At 43.7% G+C, this 18,688-nt stretch overlaps 1 protein-coding gene across 1 annotated transcript; it reads left to right on the forward strand.

The window, feature by feature from the left end:
- Nucleotides 1–281: 281 nt before the first annotated feature.
- Nucleotides 282–18,392, forward strand: LOC137536190 (proteoglycan 3-like). The gene is made up of 6 exons (XM_068258289.1): nucleotides 282–453; nucleotides 725–781; nucleotides 5,057–5,301; nucleotides 11,127–11,255; nucleotides 15,063–15,168; nucleotides 18,240–18,392. The coding sequence occupies exons 2-6, from the start codon at nucleotides 727–729 to the stop codon at nucleotides 18,296–18,298; spliced, it is 594 nt and encodes a 197-aa protein (XP_068114390.1). The 5' UTR covers nucleotides 282–453; nucleotides 725–726; the 3' UTR covers nucleotides 18,299–18,392.
- Nucleotides 18,393–18,688: the final 296 nt, after the last annotated feature.

Below are 18,688 nucleotides of genomic sequence, written 5' to 3' on the forward strand. Positions count from 1 at the left end.
CTGCTGCTTTTTATTTTTATGTGTATCTTTTAACTTCGAAACTGTGCAGGATAAATAATTGTAATAAAATAAAAGTACAGTACACCCCCCCCTCCCAAAAAATAATTTTTTTTGAATAAAGTTTTAATATTAAAATATCAAAAATACCTTTATTATATACCTTTGTGTATTCATTGACTGTAAGTGAGATAAAATGTGGTAAAAAGAAGATCACTGAGTGTCAGTTGAAACAGTTGCACTTGGGTAATAACCACTGAGAAATGTCTTCAGACATTAGCAGACCTGGTTATCTTATCACCGATTGCTACCTATGTAATAGAAAACCACTAACAGAACCATGACTTCCTCTAAACACTGTATAAAAATGAAGTTATGGCCATTTGCTGAGCAGTTGGGTTGAACCTTGGAGAAGACCTCAGAGAACTTCAAAAAGGGTGTCCACAATCTGTAAAGGTAACCTTCACAACTGACCTCCCTTTCCTTACCTCATGAACTTACAGTCTATTGCTCTTCACTTTTGCCACTAAAGACTTTTATGGAATGGGAATCTCTTACTATGTCCCAACCATTAAAACCTTGTTCTCAATCTCTAGAGCCAAGATCAGTGAAAGATCACTTCTAATTGGCTGCTATAGATTGCTTTGCTTTTAACTACCTTGTTTATCAGAATGCTAACAGCTACCTAAGTTTTCTTTGGATTTAACTCCTTTGTTTGCTTCTACAGACATGGTTTATCTATTGCTGCTTCTGTTGGTGGGGGCAATCTATGCTCAAGAAAATGGTAAGTTGAACTCAGCTATTATTATTTAGTATTTATATAGCGCCGGCATTTTCCACAATGCTGTAAAGAGAATATTGTCTTGTCACTTAACTGTCCCTCAGAGGGGCCCACGGTCTAATCCCTGGTACTCTATGTTGTTAGAGGTACTCCAATGACATATGGATGAATGTAGTAAATTATTCAGGATAGCCAATTTTATGCTAATTATTCTAGTTTCAGTATCAGAAACACTTCCTATATCTACATATTTCTGTATATTGGTATGTAGCCCTGTCCTTCCAGTGACATTTAGCCTAGGCTGTTTATTATGCAGCCTTCTTCTCCCAGTGCACTCTGGGAGACAAGATGTAGTTTCAATTGAATTCAGAACACACAACAAATAAGGTGGTGGAGGTAATAGGGAATCAGCTATGAAAACTGATGCAGAAATGAGGAGTTGGAACAGCAATGGTATTGTAACCTTCATTTTTCTGCCTGAAGCATAGGATTCACATGACGCGGTCGTAAAGTAGTTAAAGCAAATCTGTAGCAAAAATAAATTTATGAGATAATGCATTGTATTTGTAGTACGGACAGGGCCGGGCCGAGGCATAGGCTGGAGAGGCTCCAGCCTCAGGGCGCAGTGTAGGAGGGGGCGCACAATTCATTCAGCTGTCATTCCTAATTGTGTTTGAACCAGAAAGAAATAAGAAAAGGGGATACATAGCAGTGACTGCAAGCCAGATAACTAGAGATTAAGGTGTTGGGGAGGTTGTGGGCCCTGGGGCACCTCTTAGTCTAATAGCAATCAGTGTGTGACGGCTGGGGTGGGAGGGATGGAGGGGCGCACTTTGGTGTCTCAGCCTTGGGTGCTGGAGGACCTTGTCCCTGCTCTGAGTACGGATAATAAATAGAACATCAGTAGCAAAGAAAAGAATCTCATATCTTTATTTTCAGATATATAGCTTTAGTTATACATTTGCATCAGACTATCATAGTTGCAATTTACAATACACACTCTGTATTTTACAAACAGTTAGTAGCAGATCAGAGGCACATTCAACCAATCAAATACGTGATATATCACACTGCTGCCACAGATGAAACAATTCCTTCATCCAAGAACAGCATGTAGTGTAAACTGTAGCCCTGTGTCAATCACATAAAAGTATTCCTTGAATTTTCATAGGACAATCCTCAATCCCCTTCAATCTGGATTCAACCCACCTGTAGTAGCACTCCAAGTGCATAAACAGAGAAAAGAAGGGAGAGGAATCCACTCAGTGTTCTGTCTTCAAATAATTGTAATGGAAGTGTATAACACAATCACATTTTTGTGATTGACACTGCGCGCTACAGTTTACACTACACTCTGTATTTTACGTTGCAAAGCAAAGCAGAGCTAATGACCCTTTGAACTTTCCTGCAGTAGAACATCTCACAGCCAGAAACGATAGCGTTGCGAAAAATGCAGCACTTTTGCTGCTAATGCAAGTTTATGGGCCGTATTTAAAAACACATATATTTGCGTTTTACAAAATGCGTTTTTCAACGCAGAACGTGCTGCATCATTTTGGTAAAAGCATGTAAAATGCGCATCATTTATGTCAATGGAGATTAAGAGAACTGCGTTTTTACATGATTTTGTGAAACTTTTTTGTTTAAAAATATGATACTGTATTTTACTCTAATGATAAAGGGAAAATATTGAAAAAAGACACAAATGAAAATGCATAAAAAAACGCAAACCCAAACCACAAACGCATACAAAACAACCCAGTAAATAGAAAAATGCACAGATGATTTTCTGCACTGCCTAGTATACTCCCAGCCTCACTGATTGTTGGCTGTTTAACTTCTTCAGTAAACAGGACTGATTTGGACCACGTTAGTCGACAAGATGTTTTGCATAGATACAAATTCCAGTTGTATTTTTTTTAACTCTTCCTGTACTGGAAAACAATATGAGACTCTTTTTTTTTTTGCTACTAATGTTCTATTTATTCAATAGAAAAGTTAAACTTACATTTTTGTACACAGTGGTGAGAAATGGCAGCACATCCAAAACCACTCTGCATCTATAATAATAATAATAATAATTTGAACATTTGTATAGTGCGTTTCTCCTCAAAGCGCTGAAGAGCTGCAGCCACTAAGGGCGCGCTCAAGAGGCCACCCTGCAGTGTTAACGAGTTTTGCCTTGGACTCCTCTTTGAATAGGTACTGCCCCTATGTCAGAGGCAGAGCCCTTCACCAGTACACTATCCAGCCACTACAGCATCTGAATGGCTTCACAGCAAGAAAGTGTACAGAGCCTCTTGAATGCATAAATACACCCAATTGCATCCAAAACAGGTGCTACAAATTACACTTTTAGAGGATGTTAGATTCCAAAACAGTTTGCATGCCTAAAAATTTGTACTATACCCTTCCACCACAGTGAGGTCTTCCTATTGGAAGGGACCCTAACCGCTATTTTAAACAAGCAGAAAACGACATGCAAACGTCTGTTTTACATGGGAGCAGCAAGCACATATGTTTGCATGTCATTTTCTGATTGTTTAAAATAGAGGTTTGGGTCTCTTCCAGTAGGATGACCACACTGCGGTTGATCGGTCTAGTAGAAAATTTCTTGAATGAAAACTGTTTTGGAAGGTAATATCCTCTATAATGTAAATTGTTGCATCTGTTTTGATTGCAATTGGGTGCATTTATGCCTTTAAGGCTCTGCACACCTTTCTGTTAAAGAGAACCAGAGATGAAGCACCCTCTTGTATTTTACCTTATAAATCAGTGGGAACTTGACAGTAAACACCTAATCTGCTCTTTGTTTCATTGTTCTCTGTTTAATCTGACTGTTATCACCTCTGATAAGAATCCCCGACTGAGCACTCAGTCTAGCTTTGCAAGGGAAAGATTATAGCTGAGTCTGTCCTCTCTGGTGTCTTTTCAAGCCCAAGCCTGCCCCCTTGTGGCTCTGCTATAATGACTCAACTATAATAATTATTCCCTGCAAAGCCAGACTGAATGCTCATTCTTATCACAGCTGGTAACAGACACTTTTAGCAGTGAGGATGAAACAGAGAGCATGGTAAGTGTTTTCTCTAATGTTCTTACTGATATATATATGGTAAAATACACAAGGGTGCTTCGTCTCTGGTTCCCTTTAAGCCATTCCGATGCAGTCTGGTTTTGAATGCACTGCCATTTCTCTATACAATGTTCTATTTTTTATCCATACTACATGTACAATTCATTATCTCATAAATTTATTTTTGCTACAGATTTCTTTAATGCTCCAGTGTTTTTCAACATTTTATTGGTATGTACCCCTTTTAAAACCCTGTACTCACCAAGTACCCCCTAGCATAGTAAACATTATCACAAGTACCCCTTGACAAATATATATTTAATTGTAGTACATAATTGGTAACATTCAAAACAATTTTCAAGCATTTAGTATTGCTTCTAAGTAGCTAAAACACTAATTTGGTGTTGTTTAAAAAAGATTTAAAATGTTCTTAAACTCTAAATTTGTTATTCTTGGTTAACTATATCAAGCCCGAGTACCCCCTGGGGCCATCAGAAGTACCCCCTGGGGTTCACGTACCACACGTTGAGAACCTAGGCTTTAGACCGTACAGTATATGAAATTTGAGATTTATCCTACATTGATGGAAAATCACCTCAGCATTGAAAAAATATTATTTTAAAGGTTCCACTGGTGACATTTCATTATTAGCAGTACTACAATGATTTTGTATTTTTTGTGTGTGTTCCTTTTGAAGAGATTTGCTTCCAGCCTTCATATTATCTCTCACTAGTAAAGGAAGGAAGAGAAACTTACAAAAAATAGAGAGAAAACTCTTCTACTTTCTTCTCATTCAATTAAAACTAAAAAAAAAAAAAAATACAAAACAAAACCATGTATTTCTAGTTTCATGAGCTTTCACACATACATCAGGTGAGTAACTACAAATCATGGAGTCCCCCAGGAAAATTTTGATGGGTCCCCTCAGTGTTTACAACCTTTCCCTTGCCTATCCTTGATGACCCTCACGGCCTTTGGGCCCATCTCACAAGGGTCATAAAACAAGTGTGGACATCATAATCTTCACACCTATAACAAGTGTAGCCACAAAAACTCTTGATCTGATGGATGGACCCGTTTATTGGAGGGAGTGAAGTAGTTGGGGCTCCCTTACAGGCCTGTGCCCCCTGAGGCCGCAGGGGCTGCTCCCCTGTAATTATTCCCCTGACTGGAATGATATTAATGAAATACCTTTTCGTTTTCAGATGACTTCATTCAGAAGGATGACCTAGCTGATCATTATAGCCAAGATGATGACAATAAGTTTCAAGATGACCTTGACTTGCAAGATGACCTTGACTTGAAAGATGACCTTGAGAAAACCCCTGATGACGACTTTCAGCAGCAAGAGCCTCCCACTGCCTCTGTGGAATTGAAGGAAGGGGACTCACTAGAAGGAACCTGTACTTACACTATATATACTGCAGCCAGGAATTTCCTCGCCTCCAGGGTTAGTAAAATGAGTAGATACTTTGTGTCAATCAATGCAGATCGGAAAGGATGGAGAAAAGTGGAAGTATTAAGGTGGCCATATATCTAGCGATGATGGGCAGAATCGACCAAGATACAGATCTCTCTCAGATTCAATCTGATCAGATTGAGATCTGTTTGCTGCCCATATACCACAGGCCAATCCCTGATTGGTTTCAGTATGAAATGTTTTGGAAACCAGCCTTGTGACGCTGCCCCCGGCCAATGTCCTCCCTAATGTAAGATGACCCCCGGTGCCTATGCATGTGGGACATTTTACACTTGGGGGGACAGCCGCCTTGGGTTCCCTCACGTTTGTCGCGATATCGTATGTTGTTACCGCTGCTCAACTTATCGACCATGTTGCCCCGAGATGTCCGAATGATACATTCAACCAATTTGGGGCCAAATAGTCTATAGGGCATGCTTGTTGTGAAACCAATTTTCATCTGATTAGATAATTATCGATTAAGTTGGTCGATCGGCTGCAAAATTGACAGATGTATGCTTACCTTTAGCAAAAGCAAAGAATCAGATTTCAGCTGATGTTTTCTCCTACCGTAATGATGTGTCCTATGTGTAAGCAGAATACACGTGGTGCTGTCTTATCTTGGCACAGCTTGTTTGGTGCTAGCCAGGGCCGCCATCAGAAATTTTGGGGCCCCTCACACAACATCAAGCCTGGGCCCCCCTACAGACTGCTGTGCACGCCCAGTACAGTGCCCCAGTATAGCCAGTATAGTGCCCCAGTATAGCCAGTACAGTGCCCCAGTATAGTGCCCCAGTATAGCCAGTACAGTGCCCCAGTATAGCCAGTATAGTGCCCCAGTATAGCCAGTATAGTGTGCCCCAGTATAGCCAGTACAGTGCCCCAGTATAGCCAGTACAGTGCCCCAGTATAGCCAGTATAGTGCCCCAGTATAGTGCCCCAGTATAGCCAGTACAGTGCCCCAGTATAGCCAGTATAGTGCCCCAGTATAGCCAGTATAGTGTGCCCCAGTATAGCCAGTACAGTGCCCCAGTATAGCCAGTACAGTGCCCCAGTATAGCCAGTATAGTGCCCCAGTATAGCCACTATAGTGCCCCAGTATAGCCAGTATAGTGTCCCAGTATAGCTAGTATAGTGCCCAGTATAGCTAGAATAGTGCCCAGTATAGCTAGTATAGTGCCCCAGTATATCCAGTATAGTGCCCCAGTATAGCTAGTATAGTGCCCCAGTATAGCTAGTATAGTGCCCCAGTATAGCCAGTATAGTGCCCCAGTATAGCCAGTATAGTGCCCCAGTATATCTAGTATAGTTGCCCCCAGTATTGTGCCCCAGTATAGCCAGTATAGTGCCCCAGTATAGCCAGTATAGTGCCCCAGTATAGCTAGTATAGTGCCCCAGAATAGTGCCCCAGTATAGCCAGTATAGTGCCCCAGTATAGCTAGTATAGTTGCCCCCACTATTGTGCCCCAGTATAGCTAGTATAGTGCCCCAGTATAGCTAGTATAGTGCCCCAGTATAGCCAGTACAGTGCCCCAGTATAGCCAGTACAGCGCCCCAGTACAGCCAGTATAGCGCTCCAGTATAGCTAGTATAGTGCCCCAGTATAGCCAGTATAGTTCCCCAGTATGGGTAGGTGGTGCCCCCCGCTCATCTCCGCCGTTGTTGTTACCTTAACAGCGGCCGCTCTCCCCTCTCCGGCGCCTGTACTTTCCAGCAGCATCTGCCGGCTGCTGTGTGTGATGATGCGGCAGGAAGCAGGGCAGCGGCTTCCTGTAACGGCGATGTGTATTGCCGTTACTATGGGAACCGAGCCATGCTTCCTGCTGCATCATCACACACAGCAGCCGGGAGATGCTGCTGGAATAATAAGTACACACGCCGGAGAGGGGAGAGCGGCCGCTGCTAAGGTGTTAACAGCGGCGGCCACTGGGGGAGGGCGGGCCGGAAGAGACAGCAGATTAATGCCTGGGGGGGGGGGGGGGGCCGGGCCCGTGACGGAAGTCACAGTTGTACCCCCTGATGGCGGGCCTGGTGCTAGCTGTTACTAGAGCACTGCCTATCTCCACTCAGCCCTTTCAGCATAGCACAGTCAGGAGATGACAGGAGCCCACCAAACATAGCTGAGAAGTTCTAAAAAGGATGAAGACTGGCACCATCCAGTAAATATAGCTCAATGAATTTATTAGACAGACGTCATGACACAGTGAACGACGTTTCGGAGGTCAATCCTTCTTTTTCAAGTTCCTGTCAGTGTCTAAGATAACATCATATCACAAACCCTTTATATACTAGCTACCCCGCATAATCAACCAATCACGCTGAAGTAGTCACCTCTGGCGACCAATTCCCTTGTGTCTCACTCTAGCGGACCTGATGGGGAACTCCTGTATGCGCATACAGCGTGCGCACAAACTTTCAAACTCACCAGACAGCGGGGCGGGACGGCGCAGCCAACATCCACACAGCGCACCGCCGACCTATAGGGAGACTCCCCACGATGACATAATCATCAGGATACGCCCCTATCTGAGGTGAACCTGATGGGGAACTGGAGGCTCCCATGGCGGCCACAAGGACCGCCCATAGGCCGAGCATGACACTAACATGTTGGGCGTGAAGCTGGAGGAAGCCCCAGGTATGTATAAAACTTTTTTTTTATTAGGTCTCTGGTACACTTTAAAGGACACCTGAAGTGAGAGGGATATGGAGGCTGACATATTTATTTAATTTACAGCAATGCAAATTGCCTGGCTGTCCTGTTCCTCTGCCTCTAATGCTTTAAGGTGAACACTAACGATAACATTTTGATTGTACAATGTTACCAAATCTATGTATTAGAAGGATAATCTGAGTGAATATACTATTATTATTTAGTATTTATATAGCGATGACATCTTCCGCAGCTCTGTACAGAGTGTATAGTCTTGTCACTTAACTGTCCCTCAGAGGAGCTCACAATCTAATCCCTACCATAGGCATGTGTCTATGTATGTATCGTAGTCTAGGGCCAATTTAGGTGGAAGCCATTTAACTTATCTGTATGATTTTGTGAGTGGGAGGAAACCAGAGGACCTGGAGGAAACCCACACAGACACGGGGAGAACATACAAATTCTGTGCACACAGAGGAACGTACAAACTCCTCACAGATAGTGCCCTGGCTGGGATCCGAACCAGGAACCCAGCCCTGCAAGGCGAGAGTGCTAAGTACTTTGTCACCATGCTGCCCTACTATGAATGGAAATATTAGGTAGAACCCTCATATTACATAGAAGTGGTAAGATTGTACAATCTAGATTATATTACTAATGGGCATCTTTAGCCATAGACCCTGAACAAGCATGCAGATCAGGTGCTCTGATTGAAGCCTAACTGGGTCAGCTGCATGCTTGTTTCCAGTGTGTGATTCAGACACTGCTGATGCCAAAGTAATTACCAGGACTGCCAGGCAACTGGTATTGTTTAAAAGGAAATAAATATGGCAGCCTCCTGATCTTGGTTCCCTTTAATGAATTCTTAACACAGTAAAATATATTACATTTGTGATACTTCTTGCTAAGCTGTGCAGCTGTTACCTTCTGTACGACATGCCATCAATATACACCTTTATAATTGCACACATTAAGATGATGATATATTGTTTTATTGGGCATTTATTTATTATTATTTTACACACCTAAACTAGATTGCAGGGGTGGATTTTGGCTACTGTGTAGCGTAACGCTGAGAAGAGGCGGTGGAAATCTGGGCAGCTGCAGTGGTTAGTGGCAGTAGCGCCAAAGGCTTCTGCTGGGCTATACTTTGCATTCACACACTAGGCTGAAAGAGAACCCGAGGCGGTGCGGTTGGGGGAGGGGCAGATGGGACACAGAGGCAGGTTCCCTGCCTCATGACATGCCTTTGTGACCCCCCCCCCCCCCCATGCTGCTCTCTGCCACCACCACCGCCCCAAAATTAGTGACAATAATTGTCGCAGTTTCAGAGAGTAATGGAAGGAGAGGGATACTCTGCTCCAAACGCCCACTGGTGTTGTTCTTGCAGGCTCTCCCCAGCTGCCGTGGGGCAGCTGTCTCTCCAAGGGCATTGCTGGGATCCTAAGAGATCCATGGCACTTCTGGGCACTCCAGCCGGAAAATGGGTGTGGCCATGCACCAGAATGTGGGTGTGGTCATGGGTGGAGCCAAATTTACATGAAATTAACAGCGGTCTAAGTAGGCCTACCAAGGAAAATATTGGATGAAGCTCCCCACTCCATTAGTACGAAAATAAGAAAAATAAAAAATGCAGCATATCACATAAATAGGCAGTGTCACTTAAAGGGGAACTGAAGAGAGAGGTATATGGAGGCTGTCATGTGTATTTCCTTTTAATCAATACCAGTTGCCTGGCAGCCCTGCTGGTCTATTCCTCTGCAGTAGTATCTGATTAAAACCAGAAACAAGCATGCAGCTAGTCTTGTCAGATCAGACTTATAAGTCTGAACCACAGAAACACCTGATCTGCTGCATGCTTGTTCAGGGGCTATGGCTAATAGTATTAGAGGCAGAGGATCAGCAGGGCTGCCAGGCAACTGGTATTGTCTAAAAGGAAATAAACATGACAGCCTCCATATACCTCTCTCTTCAGTTCCCCTTTAAACATAACTAGGCAGAGTTACCTGGCTTCTGTGCTGGCTGGTCTGGCTTTCTGCTGGGTGCTCTGGCCTGCTGCCAAGTTATTTGGCAGTTCCCCTATAGTGTTCCCTGACCTTCTAGTGGACCCCCTCCCATGCTTCCATGGGCCTCCCATTGAGGCACCACAACTCCCAGGATGCCCCCATAGAAGAACCCCCAGCTCCCTGCATGCCTCCATAAAGGCATCACAGCGCCCAACATGGCACCACAGCACCCAGTATGCCCACATAGAGGCACCACAGTACCCAGCATACCCCCGATTGATGCATCACAGCTTCCAGCATGCCCACCATTGAGGCACCACAGCTGACTCTGCCTGGGGAACATCCGGGGCACCCCAGAATAGATCAGGGGCACATGCCACTGATCTTTGGGGCTAGCAACGCTCCTGTGTCTCTCCCTGACCGTTCCCCCTGCAGCTCCCCTGCCTCTCTGCAAGCTGACGTGCCACGTCCAGTGTCGTGACCCCAGAGGTCATGAAAGTGACTGCATGCAAGTCAACGGAGCGGCTAGAGCGGCAGGTATGGAGGCTACCTGATCTGTCCAGCCCCCCGGATCAAGTAGCCTAGCTTTTTTTTTTTTAATTCTATAACCACACATTGGGCTCTCTTAAAGGAGGCCCAAGAGGACTGAAGGAAGCACAAAGGGGAACAGAAGGAAACATGGGATAGAGGGATGCACAGGGAAGGGGAGATGGCAGAAAGGGACACAGTGGAGGCTGTCTGAAACGTATACTATCTGGACCTTGTGATGTCTGCTCTCCAGGGACCGGTAATGCTGCTGCTGCTCAGGACACATGCAGCAGAAGCAGGTGATTAAACACCTGTGGGGGAGGATGCTTTGTTCGGGGGTCATTTTGGCACCAGCGCTACGTGGCTGGTTTGGGTGCCAGACAAGGGGGATAGTAATCAGCGCGGGCCCTGCTCCTAAATTGCCTGCGCTGATCATGGATGCACTCTAGCCAGCCATTCCGAGTTTGGGTAGCCAGAAGGCCAGCAAGAGTGCAAGAACCATTTCAAGATGGTCTCCCACAATGATCACATTCACAGTGCATCATCCGGCAATGTGTGTCTCATTGCTTTTTACCTATATTGTGTTGTCTGTCATCCCTATTATCATTGTTTGTAACCTTTTTTATTTACAGAATTTCTGTAACGTCAATCATGGAAGTATGGCCTCCATACACAGTACCCGCATTAACACACTTCTGAGAAACCTTGGCAGGAGAGTAAATCGGGGCCTTGCATGGATTGGAGTCTGGAAACCCTGGCTTGTAAGTAATAGGAATAATAATATTTGATAGTGCTTTTCTCCCTGGGGACTCAAAGTGCTGTGTCCCTGCATTCTGAAGTATCAAAGGCTCAAGAGAAGAGGTGGGTTTTTAGCCTGTTCTTAAAGCTGTCCAGAGATGAGGCCTGTTGCACTGATTGTGGAAGTGAGTTCCATAGAGTAGGGGCTGCATAGGAAAAGGCTTGTCTACCAAATTTAAGTGGATCCTGAGAATAATCAAATTCATCTAATTTGCAGAGCAGAGGGTGTGTGGAGGGGCATATCGTTCCAGTGCTGTGTATTTGGGTTCCATGTGGCTTAGAGCCTTGACTGTCAGGAGACAGATCTTCAAATTGATTCTCCATTTTACTGGGAACCAGTGAAGAGTTTGCAGTACTGGGGTGATGTGTTAGCTGCGGGGGGCATTGGCTAGGAGTCTGGCTGCAGCATTCTGTACTAATTGTACGGGGCGCAGAACCTTATCTGTAGATCCGATGAACAGGGCATTGCAGTAGTCCAGGCGGGAGGATACAAATGCATGAACCAGGGCAGGTAGGTCTTCAGCTGGGATAAGGTGTTTAATTCTCACTATATTTCTCAGATGGAGGAATGAGGATTTGATGACAGCTCATACCTGATTGTTAGCTTTACATCCAGGATAACCCCCAGGTTTTGCACATTATATTGCATGGCATCTTCCCCAATTGCTAGTTTGAAGTGGTGAGACTTATGAACTTTATCCATCATGTGTGCAGATATGGATTAAGATGTAATGGGGCCCTAGGCAAGGTAGTTGATTTGGATCCCCCTTGTTTTCCTTCTTGGTGGATGACCCTGCTCTGCATGTGTGGACAGCCTACCGCAAACATCTCTGTTTTGTCAGAGTTCAGCCTCAACCACCTGGTGCTCATCCAGTTTTATGATTCCACTAGACAGGCCTGAATGGATGCTGATAGGTCTAGTGTGCTGGGCTTGAAGGACAGATATAGTTGTGTGTGTCGTCTGCATTAACAATGGTATCCTAGGACATAATTCTGGATTATTTTGCCCACTGGGAGAAAAGAGATAGCACAGAACCCTGTGGGACTCCATAAGCAAGTGGTCAGTGGCGTAGCTAAGGAGGTATGGGCCCCGGTGCAAGTTTTACATGCCCCCCCCCCAAGCACTCTATATATAACAATTGACATGGAGCACCAAAATCTGCCAAGGACAACCACAGTGTCAGAGTTGCAAGAAGGGGTTGGGGAACAGTGTGTTAAGGATTACTACTATTTAAAGCATATATAGAAGTGATTATTACCAGCACAGGACCAATAGAGAGCTAATACTGTGATAGAAGGTGGACCCTTCTGGGCCCCTCTTGCCCAGGGGCCCCGATGCGGTCGCTACCTCTGCACCCCCTATTGCTACGCCACTGCAAGTGGCACTGGATTAAGTAGAGGTAGTTAATCAGCTCTACTGAGACACTAATGACCTCACCTGTGATTGTGTGTGGTCTCCTGCAAAACATGTACTGTTGGTGGGCCTGGAGGACAGGGTTGGGGAACTCTGCTGTGAGGATCAGCAAGTGACAGTAGCAGTAAGTCACCCATTGCCTGTAAATCAGAAAGACAGCCAAAGCCAACATTATCTGAAGCGTTCCAAAGCTCTTTGACTTTAGAGCTTTGAAATACTTAAGAAAAAAACACACCATGGTGATTTAGAAGAAAGGGGGGGGGGGGGGGAGGGAGGAGGGAGGAGGTGGAGTTTCAGAGCTCTAACAATTTACAGGTGGCGGGTGAGTTACTGCCGCTGACACCTGCAGATCCTTGCAGCTCTGAGATACAACTTTACTAAAGTGAACCTCCGGACTAAAAATCTGCTCAGCAAAACTGAAAATGCTTGGTATTTCTTTAACAGTTTCACAGCATCAGAACTTTGTTTTTCTTACCAAAGCATCATTTTTTGCTGTATTTTTATCTAAGCTCCACCCATCAAAGAAAAAAAGCCCAGGCTTTTTTCCCTGATGCTGTGCAGAGCATGATGGGATTTCCTATGTTTTCACGTTGCTTAGCAACTGGGAGGGGTGATCAGGACACAGGACAGTTGGAACTGTGTATTCTCCCTGTCACCTCATTACAACCTAAAAGATGGCTGCCATCATGAAATCAAACATTTCCCTTTTCTTTTAAAACAGGGTGTGTAAGAGATTATGTTACCTATCTATTTTAAATAACATAAGTAATGTAACTTAATGAAAGTATGTTTGTTTAGGCTGAAGTTCCTCTTTAAAGGATACCCGAACTGAAATGTGACGTAATGAGATAGACATGTGTATGTACAGTGCCTAGCACACAAATAACTATGCTGTGTTCCTTTTTTTCTTTCTCTGTCTGAAAGAGTTAAATATCAGGTATGAAAGTGGCTGACTCAGTCCTGACTCAGACAGGAAGTGACTACAGTGTGACCCTCACTGATAAGAAATTCCTCTTTTTATCTCTTTCTTGCTCTCAGACGCCATTTTCTGCTAGGAAAGTGTTTTATAGTTGGAATTTATTATCAGTGAGGGTCACACTGTAGTCACTTCCTGCCTGAGTCAGGACTGAGTCAGCCACTTACATACCTGATATTCAACTCTTTCAGGCAGAGAAAGAAGAAAAGGAACACAGCATAGATATTTGTGTGCTAGGCACTGTACATACCCATGTCTATCTCATCATGTCACATGTCAGTTGAGGTATCCTTTAAGGCTAGTTTCACACTAGCAACCAGCGTTTTAGTTATGCACCGCAATGCTAAAAAGAGACTTGTATTTATATGAAGCAGTCATATTACACACTAATTTAATTTCCAGTTTAACCAAAAAGCTTTGCAAGCAGGAAAATACGATAGCCACTTGAACAGAGAAGCTTTCTGCTAGATTGGGCTTCTTATCTTTTTCAGTCAGGGATAAAACAACCCCTGGCTTCCTAGAAAGTGCCTGCAGCCTAGTGTAGCACAGTATATATTGCTCCCTGCTCTAAATAATAAAGCTAGGTATAATAACTGTGTCAGACACTTGAAAAAAATATTTTTTTCTTAGAACGTGTAATAGGTTGGTTAAATTATTGAAGCAGAGATGATATTTTGACTGTTGTTCCACTTTAAGAGGTTAAAGAGAAACCGTGACCAAGGATTAAAGTTCATCCCAATCAGTAGCTGATACCCCCTTTCCCATGAGAAATCTTTTCCTTTTCTCAAACGGATCATCAGGGGGCTCTGTATGGCTGATGTTGTGGTGAAGCCCCTCCCACAGTGTGATGTCAGGACCATGGTGCTGACATCACACTGTGGGAGCCATGTTGCATTGTGGGAAATAACAACTTTTTCCAACTGCCAAAAAAGCAAGCAGCAGCTACTTCCACTGAAATCACCTGCCAGCAGTAAAAATGTCACCATATCATAAATGTCAGAATGTAAATCAGGGAGAGGAAAGATTTTACAATTGGCAAACACTGACTAAATCATTTATACAGAATTATTGTAAAACTTAAGCACTTTTGTTCATTACGTTATTTACACTGAGTTCCTCTTTAAACTCTGGGTGAATAGATGATGACACACAAAAAAGAAAAATAAAGAGGAAGTAGCCTTGGTCACTTGTTTAAACATCCTGGATAGTCCTTGGAAGTTTGTCCCCACTTCCTGTCAGCTTTCCAAAGCCCCAATGTGAGTGAACTCAAGCTCTTCACTTTGTCAGGTGTTTAAAGGGACTGTGTAGTAAATGTAATACGTGTCTGTGTTATGCATGTAAAGGTTGCCATACATCTTTCTCTCAATATCCCTCTTGCAGTGCGGTGGATACAGGAATGTAGATAGTACAAGATTGGATTACACCAACTTTGCAAGTGGACAACGTCGCCACTATGGAAGGTGGTGTGTTGCTGTGAATACAAGAAGTAAGTATTAAAGGAGCAATGTAGAGATAATGACAGTGAATGAATTAATTCAAGCAAAGTAATGGTTACAACTCAATATTGTATTAGTAGTTAAAGTGTACCTGAACTAAGAACTTCCTCTATGCTCTAAAAGATAAGCAACTGCGTAATGACCGTGAAAAAACATTCTTTGTTATAGCTGATACAAATCCTACAGTACAACTGCAGTGTATCTACTTCCTGCTTTCAGGGAAGCAGACACAGGGTTAACATCCTGTGTTTACAAATTATCTGGTCTGCAAGGCAGCCAGCTGACACATCGTTACACCTGTGATTAGTTACAGATCAGGGGAAATTAGACAGGTTAAACTCTCTAAATACATACAGGGTGCATGTCTGTTTTCCTTCCGATTTGTGCAAGAGTTCAGGTCCACTTTTTAGCTTTGCTGCTGATATCATGGAATTTTTTAACATACTTGTGATCATATATAAATTGATGGGCATTTTTTCAAGAGGCTATCAGACCAATCACCAGGGCCGGATTTACCATAAGGCACTGTAGGCACGTGCCTACAGGTGCCTGATGATGGAAAGGCGGCTGATCGGCTCATTCCCCTCCCTGAGCATGACCTTCCCTATACAGAGTCCTGAGCAGAGTGTAAATGAGAGGTTACTCACCCAGCTCTTGGCATTCCGCTGACTAGATCTCCCTTCATTCAGGGGCACCTCTAGCTACTTAATTCTGAGGGTACCTCTGGCTACAAGGACACCTACCTTACCTACCTGTAGCTACCTATGACGGGCAAGGGAAGTAAGGCATAAGTGTCTGCTGTTCGGTGGAGGTTTTTAGGTTTATGGAGGGAGAAGCCTAGGGCGCCAGGAAATCTGTGCCTATAGGCTCCTGTGATATAAATCCAGGCCTGCCAATCACCATCCTTCCTTGACAGGAATATATTTGTGACCATGCAGCTAGCACACTTGGTCACAACTTTACATAAAGGAGCAATAAAAATGCTCCTTCCACAGTTGTAAAGGTAAAAAAAAATAACAGCATTCTATTTATAAAGATGATGATTCTGCACATCACTTGTATAGCATAAAAGAGGGTGTGTGTTTTCCCAAGGGATTCAAGAGACTTTCTAGGGAGACAGGAGAAACCGCAGAGACACCAGGAGCCCCTTATGGTGTAGTTAGTATGTCAAGTGCTGATCACGTAGTCTTAAAGAGCAAAAGAATACTCACGTGTGGGTTGCACGACTAGCAACCACAGTATGAAGGCAGGTGAGGAAATCCCATCCTCACTCGGGTTTTTTAGTCATCAGGTGTGTGGGTCGCCCTCCAGAAAAAAGCAATAGTTCAGATTGAACACTAGACTAACCCCACAAAGCAGATGTAACACCGGGGAGGGAGAAGGCGCCCCAAAAATAGGTGGTAGGGGATGAAGGGCATATGTATATTATGTGACTAAAAACAAAAAGTAAATAATAAAAATTGATTACCTCAAAAAGAAGGGGCAATGCCAATTTCAAACAAATGATTTATTATTCATCAGACACTATAAACGATAAGTCGTTTCACAGAGCACAGTCCGCTTTCTCAGATCAAATACAAAACAGTGTCTTTATACTGTAGACAGTAAGTTAGGTACTCTGAACTTAAAGAGAACCCGAGGCAGGGTTCTTACAACGCAATCTCCATCCAGAGGCTGGGTCTGCCTATAGAGCCCAGCCTCTGTTACTATTTAGCTTCCCCCAAAGCCCTCCCTGCGCGCTGTCAGACCCCATTAATCACAGCCGCGCTGTGTGGCTATGTTTACCTCACTAATGTCAGTCTCCGCTCTCCCCCGCCTCCTGAATCCCTCCGGTCCCCGCCCGCGTCTCTTCCCTCCAATCAGCAGGGAGGGGAGGGACGTGGGCGGGAACCGGAGCGATTCAGGAGGCGGGGGAGAGCGGAGACTGACATTAGAAAGATAAACATAGCCCGCTGCGACACGCTGCGTGTCGACAGCTCAGCTGTGTTTTATGGGGTCTCACAGCGTGCAGGGGGGGCTTTGGAGGAAGCTAAATAGCAATAGAGGCTGGGCTCTATAGGCAGACCCAGCCTCTGTGTGCAGATTGAGTTGTAAGAACCCCGCCTCGGGTTCTCTTTAATATTTACAGTATAAAGACATTGCTTTGATATTTGATCACAGGAAGTTGACTGTGATCCGCAAAACGCCTTATCTTTTAAAGTGTCTGATAAATAATAAATCTTTTGTTTGAAATTGGCATTGCCCCTTCTTTATGAGGTAAGCCATTTGTATTATTTATTTTTAGTCACATAATATAGATATACCGTTCATTCACTACCACCTATTTTTGGGATGCCTTCTCCCTCCTAGGTGACTTGTATAGCATGTATTCCTCCACATGATTTGCCGCCTCATCAAGATAGAAGGCTCCAGTTATGTGCATCTGTTTTGAATATTGTCTCTCCCTACAGAACTCCCCTGACCCCCTCTGTGATGTCTAGACAGACATACGCTTGGACCAGCCCAAAAGCTATCATAATTACACCCACCCGTTGACACAGAGCAGAATTGCTCCTCCAATGGTGCACGCTGGTGTCTCATATCCACTGGGAGCCTAGCAATTTTGTCACATATGATGTGAAAGCTATTTAGCATAGTAATTATTTTTTAAAGAATATACACGTATATAAATTACATATGCTGTTTGAATAAAAAATAACAATAACAAAAACAAGGCAGTGGATAAAAGGCAACATGTAGAGACAGTGGCATAACTCCAGAAAAAAGATCACCATGCTGCTCTCCTGCTTCCTCCTCTTCAGAATCTTTTTGGCGGGCAGTAAGCAGCCCCTGGGCACATGCCAGTGTCCCCATGCCTGGTAAGGCTCTTAATGTGAGCGGTCACCAGTCACAATCAACTACTTTACTGACTTGTTTTCAAACAAAATAATGCATTTAAAGTATTTCAGTTTTCCTATGCAAGAATGGCTATTGCACTGGTTACTCAAATGTTTTAGTCATCATTATACTACCTTCTTTTTATTATCTCTCTCACATGTCTTTTTTTCTCTTCATTTCACAGATGGCCAATGGTATTCTGTCAACTGTGGAGTAAGACTGCCCTTCATTTGCTGGAAGTGAGCCATGGCATGATGCTACAGCATCCTTTTCAATATTGCTGTGTGCTGCATACCTTGTCAATAATTCAATTGTAATAAATATAATATCATGCAAACAGTCATGACTGGTGTTTTAACTAATTGCCTCTGTATAATCTCTTTAAAATGATCATTTGGGTTTTATAAAAAAAATAAGAAAGAGAAGACAGATGCTTCTCAGAGTTTCCAGTTAGGTATTATTGGACAGTCAGAACTGGCATTACTTACTGTGTCATGATAGTGCATAGCTTAGCAAAGTGCAAAAGAAATGATCCCCCCCCTTTAACTAAGTAACATAAACACGGACTGCTTCTTGACGTTGGATTATTTTTATTAAGGCCAAAGCAGCCCTTCTTTCTTGTTAACATAAATA

This window comes from Hyperolius riggenbachi, chromosome 10 (assembly GCF_040937935.1).
Source record: "Hyperolius riggenbachi isolate aHypRig1 chromosome 10, aHypRig1.pri, whole genome shotgun sequence".
Lineage (NCBI taxonomy): Eukaryota > Metazoa > Chordata > Amphibia > Anura > Hyperoliidae > Hyperolius > Hyperolius riggenbachi.